Genomic DNA, 14,733 nt, shown 5'->3' on the forward strand with positions numbered 1-14,733 from the left:
GGCATGATCTCAGCTCACTGTAACCTCTGCCTCCTGGCTTCAAGCCATTCTCCTGTCTAGCCTCCCGAGTAGCTGGGATTACAGGCGTGCGCCACCACACCCGGCTAATTTTTTGTATTTTTAGTAGAGATGAGGTTCCACCATGTTTGCCAGGCTGGTCTCGAACTCCTGACCTCAAGTGATCCACCCGCCTCTGCCTCCCAAAGTGCTGGAATTACAGGCATGAGCCACCCCACCTAGCCTCTATAATGAATTTTGAGTAGAAAATTTGATGATGGTATGGAGGTAGGAATAGGAACTAAGGATATTTTTCTACTATTCCATTTTTAAACTGGGAAAGTTAGACTAACAAGAGTCACTAACTTCTAATTAACTTCGAATTCTGCATGTATTTTGTGGAAGAATATCTCAAAATTCTTAGAAAGTTTCTGCTTATTAAAAAGTTTAAGTCTGGCTGAGCACAGTCTGTCTCTTAAAAAAAGTTTAAGTCAACAAAAGATTTAAAGCATACTTGTTATCCATGTAACAAACACAATAGGTAATGAAGTAAAAAGTGGTTCTTTTTAAGTTTATAAAGACCATAGCACCTTGGAAAAATGCTCCCTTTGAGGCTTTGTCTTACATGCAAGGCCATATATTAGTAACCACATGCTTTTTGCACCAGATAAATATAGATCATCTTATCAAATTTTAAATTATTGATAAGTTATAGTTTATACAATCTTCTTATATTCTTTATTGGGAAAAATATTTTTTAAGTAACTCTAATAAAAACAATCATCAGAGCACAACAGAAGTAGTGTTGAAAGCTTTATTTAATTTGAACATTTTTAAATTGGAATATCCTTAAAATATAGTCAAAAATGAAAGGGCTTTTTGTTGCTGTATCTTAATATTTTTAAATTCCTTGTTCAAAATTTCTTAGGGAAATTTAGAAACATGTATATGAAGTAATTTCACTAAGGCAGATTATAACCCTCAGCTAGTCTTAGCCAGCTGTTCAACAAGCATCTGCTTTATAGATGACCATAACTGAAAAATGTTCACTTACCTATAGCAATTTGAGTTTACAACAGCAGCTAAGTTGGTATTTACCTTGGACTGATGGAAAAATTAGACTTTCATTTTGTAGACCAACAATTCAGAAACTGTGCTTCGTTGCTTTTTTCCTGTCTCTCCTCTTCATTGAACTTTTATGAAACTTCCTTTCCTCACCATGACCAGACCATTGTTGACTTTTCTCTCTGCTAAGGCAGAAAAATGCTTCCATAGTCCATGCAGCAATGTTTAAAACAAGGGATTAGCTCCCCTCTCCCCTTTTGCGTAGGCTGGTTAATAAACTCTGTGTTTCATAGCATTGTCGTGAATATTCAGAGTGCTCCTTGCAAATGGTTTTCCTACTATCTCTGTTGTGTATCATTTCTCTTTATTTGATTCGTGGTTCTGAGTGGACCCTACCACCAACTTCACCAAGACCTTCATGTACTCCACAACCCTTTCATCCTGGTCATATCTGTTTTTGTACAACACCCTAGAACTACATGGAGTCTTTTAAACTTGGTCTGTGTTTTCAATCCTTTTCTTAACATCTTTTAAAATTTTTTTCCCAGTGCCACTGCTCTAAAATCTAATAATAATTTCTTTCCAAAGATTAAATCCATTTTTCTGTGCTATAATTTCATGTGAAAGAAGAACTAGGTTGCATTGCTCATATGTACAGTTCTTAAAATAAGTTGTAGGTAATTAATTACAAAAATTGGTTTCTTGTGGCTTGCTGTATTCAGTCCACCACAGTATGAACTTTGCATGCTAAATATAGAAAGATAATAAGTATCTCATATAATGACAACTAACTTTATATTGGATTAGTCTGCATACTCTGGATTAGTGTGCATATTTACTTATTGTATCATAATTTCTAAAACAGAAACAATTGATAGCTCAATTAGTATTCTATTTTATTGGAGTTTGCACTAGGCTTTTTTATTTCATTGTGTTACATTTAATTGAACTAAACCGATAAATTTATCGACATTAATCTGTAATTCATCATACATTTTCATGCCTGATATAATTTTAGTCATTCCATGTGTTTTTGTTTGATGTATTCTAATTCATTCCAGTCAGTCCAAATGTACTGTCTTCCATAGGTTATCCTTCCCTTCAAGTGGAACTGGAAACCCCCACAGGGTTGCACTACACACCACCTACCCCTTTCCAGCAAGATGATTATTTTAGTGATATCTCTAGCATAGAATCTCCCCTTAGAACCCCCAGTAGACTGAGTGATGGGCTAGTGCCTTCCCAGGGGAACATAGAGCATTCCGCAGATGGACCTCCAGTCGTAACTGCAGAAGACACTTCCTTAGAAGACAGCAAACTGGAAGACTCAGTGCCTTTAACAGAAATGCCTGAAGCAGTGGATGTAGATGAGAGCCAGTTGGAGAATGTATGTCTGAGTGAGTATCCTCAATACCTTGGAAATTTGGCTGGGTCCCCAAAAGATGTTAAACCAGCAGAGCCTAGAAAACTAGGAGTAAGCTCTGAACAGCAGGAGAAAGGAAAATCTGGTCCTGATGAGGAGATGACGGAAGAGAAACTCAAATCTCTATTTGAGGACATTCAACTTGAAGAAGGAGTAGAGTCTGAGGAGATGACAGAAGAAAAAGTACAGGCTATTCTTAAGCGTGTTCAGCAAGCAGAACTGGAAATGTCTTCAATTACAGGTTGGCAGAATGAGACATCAAGTGGAAACCTAGAGGCTCCCGCTCAAGCTCGAAGAGTAACTGGTGGGTTACTAGATCGACTGGATGACAGGTATGGCTGTTTCAAAAAAAAGGAAAGTGAAACACAGGTTACTTGGTAATAGTTTATCTTAAATACATGCTTTTTAGCAGTGACTTCTTCTAAATTACCATTCTAGTTCTGGGATAAAACCTCCTTTGAAGACCAGTTCATTATGCTAATCTGGAAAGGAAAGTGAATTTAAATTCAAAACTAGTGAGAGGCTGAAATAAAATGCAAGAAAAATTACATACATGCCCAAGATGTATATGTCATCTTTACTTTAGAATACTATTTTCTACTTTGTTACTTGTATGATTCTTTTCATATAGCCAGTAATTCTTGTTCATTTAAAATAATGAGGTGGGCAGATCACCTGAGGTCAGGAGTTCGAGACCAGCCTGGCCAATGTGGTGAAACCTCATCTCTACTAAAAATACAAAAATTAGCCAGGTGTGGTGGCACCCACCTGTAATCCCAGCTACTCAGGAGGCTGAGGCAGGAGAATTACTTGAACCCACGAAGTGGAGGTTGCAGTGAGTGGAGATCACAACATTGCGCTCCAGCCTGGGCGACAGAGTGAGACTCTGTCTCAAAAAAATGAGAATAATGATGAATGAAAGTCCATGTTGTTGAGAAATATAAACATTACTGTTTTTTTCCTAACTGCAAACATAAATATGCTCATTATTAAAACTTAAAATGTGATTAAACAAATCAATACACCCCATCACCTACCAATAAGATTTTGATGGATTTTCTTCTATGCATGATTTTTTAAATGATTTAATGTAAAAAGTGCAGAGAAGCAAAAAGAAAAGCCATCCATTCTCCTACCACACTAGGAAAAACTGATTTTATATATCCTTCTATTTTTCCACGAGTCCTGTTTTTCATAATTTGAAAGATACACAGTTGTTTACACCAAATAATATTGCCATGATGAATATTTGCCTTTACCCAAAATAATTTCCTGGTCATGAATCTGGTGAATTCTTATACTGGCCTTGCTCTAGAAAGGTGAGAGTCTAGAATCTGAGACATAGGTTCAAATCCCACCACCATTAGGAATGTACTTTGTGATTTGGGATGAATGTCTAAGCTCTAAGAATGTCACTCTAATTATCTTTAAATATAAGAATACTACTACCTTCCTTAAACAGATGTATGGATAGAAAAAGAGAGGATGTATGTCTACCAAATGACTGACACAAATAGTAATTTCTCAGTAGCACTAGGCATTATTTTTATTTACATACACATTAGACTAAAACATATTTTACTTCAGTGACAGCTAGTGATAAACTTAAGTTGGACACAAGTTAAGTTGGACTCAAATCATTACTTACATTATTTCATAACCATATTTTATATTTTTATGTCATTAATAAGCTTCTTGCTCAGTAAAAATTCCCAAAGAGGGAGGTTACAAAACTACTTCTGAAAAATTGCAGGCATGAATGAATTCTCTCTACAGCCTACAAAAGAGACAATTGCAAAGAAGATGGCAAACAGTACTTATTTTCATGTTCAGATATAGTCACACAATTTATAGTTACATATCAGGGAATAGATATAGGAAAGGTGTTCATTGTTATTAAACCAGCTGAAATTCCTTGTTTTATATAGGCTCTGCCAGTGAGTTATATAGAAAAAACACTAGTGAATCCCCTAGTTCCACAGAAGGAGGAAAATGCCAGTCACTTTGCTCCTGTTTTCAGAATATGTAGGGTAAAAGAATGTACGCAAGCAATGTGGACTGGGGAGTAGAAAATTAAACCAAAGTCAAATAAAGCTATATGTTACAAGACCTTCACAGTATGCTTGGATTATTTATCCTTACACATAAAGAATAGAGTGTGCTATAGATGTCTTCTAAGTATGTTCAGATAATCAGAATCTGATTTAAAGGAATACACACACATATATAAGTATATATTATAAAGCATTGTACTAGTTATTGCCTTCTAGCGATAATAAGCAAACATGCTAAAAATAATACACAAGCTACAAAAAAAGTGAAAAATAGTCTATACTGAAACTTGTAGAAAACTTAGAAGTCAATTTAAAAGAAAGCATTGGAAAGGAAAGAATTTTAATAGTTAAGGGAAAAACAGTTCTCTCAGTAGGTAGAAAAGAGTGTGCAACACTCAACTCACTAGTGAGATTAGCAGAGGTCAAGAGGAGAGAAAAATGAGATTCAAGTAAAGGTATTAGAGTTGGAAAAGTAACGACAGGATTCATGACTGAAAACATATACAAAGAATTGGAATTTGGGGTTCTTGGGGGAATACCACAGTCTTGACCACAGGAATGTGTTTTGTTCTTTTTTGGAGACAGGGCGCAATTTTTTGTACAGTGGCTCAATCTTTGCTCACTGCAACCTCTGCCTCCCAAGCTCAAGTGATCCTCCCACCTCAGCCTCCCAAGTAGCTGCGACTACAGGAGTGCACCTCTGTGCCCACTAATTTTTGTAGTTTTTTGGTAGAGACATGGTTTTACCACATCACCCAGGCCAAACTCAAATTCCTGGGCTCAAGGGACCCTTCTGCCTCAGCCTCCCAAAGTGCTGGGAATACAGGCTAGAACCATGAGTCTGACCAGCAGGTTATTTTTTACTGGTGATAGAAAAGCATTCTGAAATATCTTCTCCTTTAAGATTGGTGGGCTTGGAACTCTAGGTATGTCCATGAGCCTCTCAGGATCACTCATCAAGATGATATAATTCAAGTAACTATAGAACTGCAATTTGTATATTTAGATGAGAGCATAGCTAGGCAATTTGGCAACTGAGATATGGGGGATGTCCAGAAGCTGTGTAGCCCCTCCTGACACCTCACCCATGAGAGCCCCTTACATTTTATTTATTTATTTTGAGACAGAGTCTCACTCTGTCACCCAGGCTGGAGTGCAGTGGCACAATCTCAGCTCACTGCAACCTCCACCTCCTGGGTTCAAGCAGTTTTCCTGCCTCAGCCTCCCGAGTAGCTGGGATTACAGGCACGTGTCACCACATCTGGCTAATTTTAGTATTTTTAGTAGAGATGGGATTTCGCCATGTTGGCCAGGCTGGTCTTAAACTCCTGATTTCAGGTGATCTGCCTGCCTCAGCCTCCCAAGGTGCTGGAATTACAGGCATGAGTCACTGCACCCAGCTACATTTTAAATCCAGTGGCCACACTTTTCGAACTTTTCTATTTTATGTCTTCAGAAGTAGTCAAAAGACACAGTTCTTAAAACTTTAGTTTCTGAAACCTATATTCAGGCATATGTTGCCATTGTAAATTTGCAAATTTTCTTTTGCAGCCCTGACCAGTGTAGAGATTCCATTACCTCATATCTCAAAGGAGAAGCTGGAAAATTTGAAGCAAATGGAAGCCATACAGAAATCACTCCGGAAGCAAAGACAAAATCTTACTTTCCAGAATCCCAAAATGATGTGGGAAAACAGAGTACCAAGGAAACTCTGAAACCAAAAATACATGGATCTGGTCATGTTGAAGAACCAGCATCACCACTAGCAGCGTATCAGAAATCTCTAGAAGAAACCAGCAAGCTTGTAATAGAAGAGACTAAACCCTGTGTGCCTGTCAGTATGAAAAAGATGAGTAGGACTTCTCCAGCAGATGGCAAGCCAAGGCTTAACCTCCATGAAGAAGAGGGGTCCAGTGGGTCTGAGCAAAAGGTATGTCATCTGGTCATCCAGTAGCAGTCATTGAAATGGAAAGTATTGATGCTTTACTTCTTTGGATTAATCTTGTAGCCTGGGGCCCAAGGTTTTTTACAATTCCTAAATTATAAATGTGTGAAATTGTAGCACTAATGGTGGAGGTAAAGAAAGTACTGAGTTAAACACATACGTAAAAAAAGATCTTAGTAAAATGTATGCCATTTGATTATACCTTCATTCATTGTGCAGTAAAAGGGAATAAGTATCTGTTTAGCCATTTTTAGGAGGGACAAGAACCAGAGAGACGTTAAGTAACTAGTTTAAGACCTAGTATCTTATCTGGGATTTAGGTCTCCTAACTCCTACTCCCACTCCGTGTTCTTCCTTATGGGAGGAGGATAATCATTCTGATCCTTTCTGGCTCCTTGGCATAAACAGTCTATAGCATCTGACCCATCTAAGTTCTATTCTATATGGTCTGTTGTCTAAAAGGGTGTTTTAAAAATTAAAGAGATGAAATTCTAAGCCTAAAGTGAGCTGAGTTGACAGCAGTTAGAAATTTAAAATTAGAAGTATAATTTTTATAATTTACATAAATTGATGATGATTGTCTTAACATGTTTCTAATCACTTTAAATCCTTACTGTGATAGATTTGCTTGTTCTTTGTACTTTTGTGGTACCATCTAATAGATTTTTTTCTTTGAGGGTTAGTCTATTTTTAGACATTAAAAGTATTTTAAACTGAAATTATGACTCATACATGGATATAAGAAAATAAAAACCAGCTCTGTTTCCAACATTTTTTACTGCTTTTTAGTCTCTCAATTTTTATGTCTTTTCATCAACTCTGCAATAGACAGAGATTAATAGTAGCACTTGCAGTTTTCGCTGAGACATACCCAGTTCACTGAAGACCCACTTTAGTGTTTTGGGAGGAAAAAACAAGTCTTCTCTAGAGTAATGAGTTTAAGATTGATTTGAGGTTTAGGAAGACTTTTAGCAAACTCTCAATCGCTCAGGAGCTGATTCTCAGCTTATCAGTAATCATATCCTTTCCTTTTCCCTTCTGCAGACAATGTTCGACTATTTTCAGGCTTGTTAGAAGGGAGAGTAAGAGGAAGTATAGTTCCAGATCATCTATTTTTTCCCTGTTAGTTACTTTGATATAAGATTTGGGGTGGTAATCAGTTGCTTAAATGAGATCCTAAAATAATCTCCAGCTCATTTAATAACTGCCTTCACCAAATTTTTATTAATTTTTTTTTTTTTTAGTTTTAAGCTCTTTTAAGTCTTTTTCAGGCCTTTCTTTAACTTCGTCCTGACAAGTGTGGTTTTGAATATTGATTTCCGTCTTTGACTTGACTCTTAGTATATTTAAGTGGTGTGAGTTTTGGATAAGTTTCCTTTTAAAATGATCCCACAAAATATAGAGAGAAGCAATAACATAGTGGTATTTTTCCTGTGAATATTTATTCTGCAAAAGCCTGTTAAAGTTCTAAAGGCAAATTACTATACACATATATATAAACACCGCTGTGTGAGTACATGTGCATAAGTATGGGCCACTGGAAAATCATACTGGCCATTGGCATAAAGACTGTTGAAAATTACGTTTTAAACCCTGAGTAGAAACTCAGCCGAGTTTGTCAGTAATGGAAAATAATTTGCCGTTAGAAAACATTTTCAAGATTTCTTGCAAATGAGTTTGTACCTCTGGTATTAGTTTCAAGTCCTTTCTAATGCGTAAAGACTTCATGACCTAAAAATTCCATAATGGAATTAAAGCTTTTAGGAGACATGAACCTGACCTCACAAAAAATCCAAAGATGTTTAGGATGTGTTGTTTGTGGCTATACCGTAGTATAATAACAACCAACTAGGTCATCTGATGTATGATCGCAGAAAACAGACCCCTTTTTATCCCCTAAAAAATCAGGTCAAAAGTCCGGGTGCGGCTCTTACACGGATGACTGCTTGCTGTTATAAGGTAAAATTCTGCTATTTTCCACCTGTTTCCATGCAGCGACCCATGGCAAAGGAGTACTGAGAAAATTCCATTTGGTTTCCTTGTTTTTCCCTTCACCAATTCCTAGATAATTCACTAAAAGGAATCCTGAGTCTGAGATTCTTCTTCCATTTTCACTTTAAGGTTAGCAGAGATTCCAGGGAAAAAGTGGAAACTGAAACAATGACCAAATGGCCACTTTTTCTTTATGTAAGGGGGTGTGGCCTCACATGATTTTTTGTAGGGTTATGCTATAATCAATTCTAGGTTTGTTGTTTGTGTTTACTTTAACATAGATGTTGTTCTACTTTTGAATTCACCCAAGTGAAAACCTTTCCTCAACTTAAGATTCCATGTACAGATAATTCACATTCAGTTTTCCCTTTTGCCTCATCCAACCCATTAATCCCAGAATACTGACTAACAATTCTTTTCCTTCATCAACACAGATTCCTTTTACCTCTTTCTGCCTTCTTGAGCCTTTGCAAAGCTTCCTTCCACAATACTTAGATCATTCTAAGTCTCCTAAATTTACTGTCTTTTACTGAAAACTTTAAAATAATAATAGCAAAGTTAGTTCAAGTTCTTACTCCTTGTAAGCATAGTGGCTACAATTTCCTTTTAAAACAGTATTGTTCGGTGGGGTGGTTTGTTGAGGTGAATGGCCTATAAAGTCAAGGCTGATATTACTGTTTAACATTTTAAAATACTTGTCAAGTTGTCAAGTTTACTGTTGATGAAAAAAATGGCCTAGTTTAATATCTATTCAACTAGCATTTCATAAAGCATTTTATCTAACACCTGTACCTCCTATAGCAATTTTATTTTGTTTCCACTTTTTTAAACAAATACTGGAATTCATTTTTCCAGTTGATGTTAATTCAGTTCTGTCTCTGGGACTATTAGATTTGAGGTAATGAATTAACTTCAAAGATAAAGTACAAGAATTATTTTCATAGTTCCAACATCAAAATTTAGAAATATAGCCACTCAGTAAATACTCTTCCCCATGGCATCTAAGTGAAAGCTAAAGATATTTTCTCCTTCAAATTATGAACTATTTTCCCCTTCGTAGTTTTTCCAGATTCCCACCTTTCTTGCCTAAAAATTAATATTTTGTGCAGTAACTATATTCTTGTCTGTGAAGTATTCTATTTTATATTCCAATTTCAAATCAGTTCTTTAAAAAAAGATTGCAAGCTTTTACACATTTATTCCTTCATTTATTTGAATAAATTCTTCCTCAGTACCAGTTATGTGTTAGGTACTAATTATGCTGATATTAATCTCTTGATATATGTGCTAAGATATGCTAATAAAAATTCTTTACTTTTTGTTGTTGTTGAGACGGAGTCTTGCCCTATTGCCCAGGCTGGACTGCAGTGATGCAATTTTAGCTCACTGCAACCTCCGCCTCCCAGGTTGAAGCAATTCTCCTGCCTCAGCCTCCTGAGGAGCTGGGCTTATGGGCGTGCACCACCACGCCCAGCTAGTTTTTGTATTTTAGTAGAGACAGGGTTTCACCATGTTGACCAGGCTGGTCTCGAACTCCTGACCTCAAGTGATCGACCTGCCCTAGCCTCCCAAAGTGCTGGGATTACAAGTGTGAGCCACCACGCCCAGCTAGATTCTTTACTTTTTAATAAAGTTCAAAATAGCTTTTGATAAGGTTGTCAAATTTGACCAAGATTTCCTAAAACTCCAAATTATGCCTCTTTCTGTAGATCAAATGAAATGTGGCCCAAATTACAAAGGTATCATGGCAGATGAATATAGATTTTAAACTAGTTTTAAAAGGAATATGAATGATTAATTGTAGTTTCTGATGCCAAAAGTCTCCATAATTATTTTTTAATAACTTATAACTACCTTGATCTTTACCTGTACACATACACACACACATGCACAGAGTAATTTCACTTAGAATCCTGGCCAAAATTTTTCTTCCACTTAAATTTTTTTAAAGACTCTCACAAATATACATCATGATTTTCTTTAGTTGGAAAAAAAAAAAATCAAGTAAATGTAATTCTTTCTTGATTTCCCTTCTCAGAATGTCTTTTATTTTAAGTGTGATGGTAAAATTATACTAAAAATGCATTTATCAGGACTTGAAAGACAGTGAGAGTGATTCAAGCTCAGAGGAAGAACGGAGAGTCACTACCCGAGTTATTCGCCGGCGTTTGATTATAAAGGTATCCTGTAGCTGGATCATTATGTGGCATTGCTGTACTGTTAGAAACTCCTTCCTTGTGGTTTTGAAATTTCAGCATGCTTGATCATGAAATAGCTTTGTGTAATTTCTTTTGCACCCTTGAAAGCTTGTAAAAACAACAACCAAAAAGGAAAAAAAAACTATGTTGCATGGTATTCTGTATAGGCCTATTTGATATGTGGTGGTTGTAGTTTTATTTGAGAATTCTTGGCATTTGTATCCTGCTTTCCTTGAAGAAGTGTTATGTGAATGAGCAAAGATTCTGTCTTGGTGACACAGTAGTTCATATCAAATGAAATGGTCAATTGAAACCTTTGAAACTGTAACAAGGTATGAGGCAAGATAAAGAAGAAAGAATGAAAGAATTAAAAGGCTTCCTTCTCAGTCTCAAATTCCTACTGCCTTAAGAATTAAATTAAAACCAGTTCTTCATAAGCAATCAGTGGCTGAGAAGTTGAGGTTATAACCTGGCATGGATATATGTGACAAAATACAAGTCAAGTAAAACAAAAAAATCTGAAATAGGTGTTTAACTTTACTAACACACAAGAAAAAAAATCAAGCTGTATTTTTAAGAATATGAGCCAATTTAAAAAAATGGAAAATAGAATTCCTCCCTATTACGGCACAATTGAAAACGCTATTAATAAATATTCTTTCTTTCCTTCACAAAGGTCTGTTGAAGCACTTACCTTTTGCATAGTAAGATTCCACAGAATGCTTCTTGCCGTCTGCCACTTGTCTTCAATACTTCGTCATTAGTTCTTTCTTAGGGTTAGAATAATTGAGTTCAGAGAACTAGAAAGCCATTTTCAATGCACAGCCTTTTGAATATGATCCAAATAACTTGAAGCTTCTTGGTTACCGCCCTAGACAGGAAGAGAATATCTACTGAAAACCATTTATCAAACATATCCAATCCCAAAGTGTCAAGAGACCCAACAGAAAGCAGAGAAGTTGGCACGGGTGTCCAAAATTTCTTAATCCTGCTGCTTTTCACCTTTCATGAAGAAACTCCACCAAATTTGCCCTAATACAGTTTTTCTAAGACTCTGGAAACATTAGGGAAGAAAATAAATCCTTGTCTAAATTTTGAGTTATCCTGCAAATCAGTTGTAAGCTCAATAAGGTTCCCTTAAAAACCATGAATCACTTCTTTGAAAATTCCATATATATAAGCAAGCCAAATTACTTATTGCTGTCTAGCACATTTGCAAGTATTTAATCTGCTATCGATAAAATCCTCATAATCAGTCACCTCACACTTGTTCTCTGGGATGGGATGGGGGAATGCTTGATTCAGTTTTTCTGAGTTTTTGCTATTCTCATAATCAGTATCTTCAAGAAATGATATTTTAAAGTGAAACGTCTAGAAAAAGCACATAGTGCTTTGAAGTTGTCTTTTATGCTTAACATACCACATACTAATGTTACATCTAAATCTACCACATTCCTTTATAATAGCTGCCCATGATGGAAGTTGACTTTCTTCTATCCGGGACAAAAGAAAATAAATAGAGCCATGCAAAAAAAGTGGAAGGCAGGGGATAAAGGAGTTTTTCTCTGAGAAGACAAAAACAAAAACCCCTCCAATCAATAAGGGCTGTTTCCTTTGGTCTCCCAGAATTCTAGACATGCACCAGCAAGTTAGCTATTAAGTAATTTTCTTAGAGTAAGTTATCTGTGTTTTTCAGCTTAAAATATGATTATAACATATTAATATCTTTATTAAGAACTTAGGTTTAAAAGACAAAAATCCACTATAATGTTGTAGGTTTCATAAAACAGGGTAGTCTGTATTCTCCCCAAATACTTTTTTTTCTTTGAGACGGAGTCTCGCTCTGTGGCCAGGCTGGAACGCAGTGGTGTAATTTCGGCTCACTGCAACCTCCACCTCCTGGGTTCAAGCAATTCTCTTGCCCCAGCCTCCCAAGTAGCTGAGACTACAGGCATGCGCCACCACGCATGGCTAATGTTTGTATTTTTAGTAGAGATGGGGTTTCACCATGTTGGCCAGGAGGGTCTCGATCTCTTGACCTCGTGATCCGCCTGCCTTGGCCTCCCAAAATGCTGGGATTACAGGTATGAGCCACCGCACCCAGCCCCATTACTTCTTGAAGTTAATGTAATTTTAGAGAGATTGAGTGGAGTCATCAGAGACTAGGTTTTATAACTGAGGAAGGCATTGTATAAACAATAGGATCATTCACCAACAAGCTTTGACAGATATCTTTCATGTGAGATGGAAAAAACAAAGGCTAAAAAATAGTTATAATCATCATTGGAAGCTATAGGTATAACAAAAACACTTTATTTTTCTGTTCAAATTTTTGGGGCAATTGCAAAGAGTCACACTTCTGTTCCTCTTCTGTTTGTTCCATATGCTGCTCTCTTTCTAATGGAAAAGAGCTCAAGGACTATAATAGTATATGGTAAATATGACATGGGAATCATCTCTTGTCAAAAACAAAATGGGAATGTAGTACCTGAATGGGTCATTGAGACTAAAACTACTCCCTTTCCAAGATCTCAGAACTGAAGATTGGAGATTTATTTATTTATTTATTTATTTATTTTGAGACAGAGTCTCGCTTTGTCGCCCAGGCTGGAGTGCAGTGGCGTGATCTCAGCTCACTGCAAGCTCCGCCTCCCAGGTTCACGCCATTCTCCTGCCTCAGCCTCCCGAGTAGCTGGGAGTACAGGCGCCCGCCACCTCGCCCGGCTAGTGTTTTTTTTTTTTTTTTTTTTTTTTTTTTTTTTTTTTTTTTTTTTTTGTATTTTTTTAGTAGAGACAGGGTTTCACCGTGTTAGCCAGGATGGATAAATTTATTTACTCAAAATCACACAGCCAGACAGCAGCAGCTCTGGGACTAGAACCTAATCCCTAGCCCTCTAGTGAAGTGCATTTTCCACGATACTATACAATTGGACCTCCATATCTGGGCATTCCACATGCGCAAACTCAACCAACCTCGGATCTAAAATTTTCAGAACATAAAACAATAAACAATAGAAGTAAGAAGCAACATAGTATAATAATTATTCACATAGCATTTACATTATATTAGGTATTATAAGTTATCTAGAGGTGATTTAAAGTATATGGGAGAATGTGTGTAGTTTATATGCAAATACTACACCATTTTATATCCGAGACTTGAGCATCTGCAGATTTTTCTATCCGCAGAGGTCCTGGAACCAATCCCTGTGGATACTAAGGAACAAATGTATTTCTCTTCCAGAACAAATGAAAAAGGAAAACTTTTTGCTAGACTAAATCAGGTATTTGGCCATTCAGACCTTTTCAGCGGCACAGAAGAGGGCAGCATTGGGCTGTCATTCCTGGGAACCATTTGATGGGGCTGGAATGCTGGGAATTGGACCTACCTCATGGATGCTGTCCAAACGTGGACTGAACCAGCATAGTTAACACTGTTTGCCATAGTAAGGCCCCTAGCACTTAGTATCCCTGTTCTGAAAACTATTCTGGGGTTGTTCCATCCCTCCCAGAGCTAGCTCTGGCTGGGAAGTATCTCCCAGAGGAAGCAGTATGTATGCTAAGAATTGGATTGCTGAAAGTCTGGGCAAATCTGTCTTCTTAGAATTCCATTTGTGTAATAAATGAGGTGACAGTGATTTTTCTGTTTGCTTTCAAAGTGGATCCATTCTTTTTCTATGAAGTTTTAACTTTTTACATTTAATGTTTTCAAACTCCTATGAGTCAAGTTAACAAAATCTCCCATTTGTCATGGGACTTAAATGAATGTGCTGATAAAATTTTGATCTCTCTACAATTTGATAATATCACAGTGGTTTCAAATGCTTAGAAGCAATTTAAGTTACCAACCAGTCCTGAGTTTACCTTATTTGCTTAGCAAATCCAGTGACTGCAAAGGTAAAAAACTTTAAACCAACACACAACCAAACTATTGTGAAGCATCATAAAATTCAAAGAACTAAATTTTTACTATATAGTACAACTGTATTTTTATTTCAATTTTTCAACATTTTTACTGGTTTTCTAAATAAGAGCTTACATGTATGTTTCTCCTAAATC

At 36.6% G+C, this 14,733-nt stretch overlaps 1 protein-coding gene across 14 annotated transcripts in view; it reads left to right on the forward strand.

Moving 5' to 3' along the window:
* The window catches only part of ANK3 (ankyrin 3), a 703,328-nt gene that overhangs the window by 670,037 nt on the left and 18,558 nt on the right, over positions 1–14,733 (forward strand). For 8 of the 14 annotated variants that reach the window (XM_073019120.1, XM_073019121.1, XM_073019122.1 and 5 more), the window contains 2 exons: positions 2,727–2,817; positions 6,091–6,469. In XM_073019120.1, the coding sequence (XP_072875221.1) occupies positions 2,727–2,817; positions 6,091–6,469 (470 nt within the window). Of the gene's footprint in view, positions 1–2,150; positions 2,460–2,726; positions 2,818–6,090; positions 6,470–14,733 lie in introns of all 14 variants that reach the window. The other 6 variants (XM_007963375.3, XM_073019128.1, XM_073019129.1 and 3 more) reach the window with 1 other exon arrangement.

This window comes from Chlorocebus sabaeus, chromosome 9 (assembly GCF_047675955.1).
Source record: "Chlorocebus sabaeus isolate Y175 chromosome 9, mChlSab1.0.hap1, whole genome shotgun sequence".
NCBI classification, from domain to species: domain Eukaryota; kingdom Metazoa; phylum Chordata; class Mammalia; order Primates; family Cercopithecidae; genus Chlorocebus; species Chlorocebus sabaeus.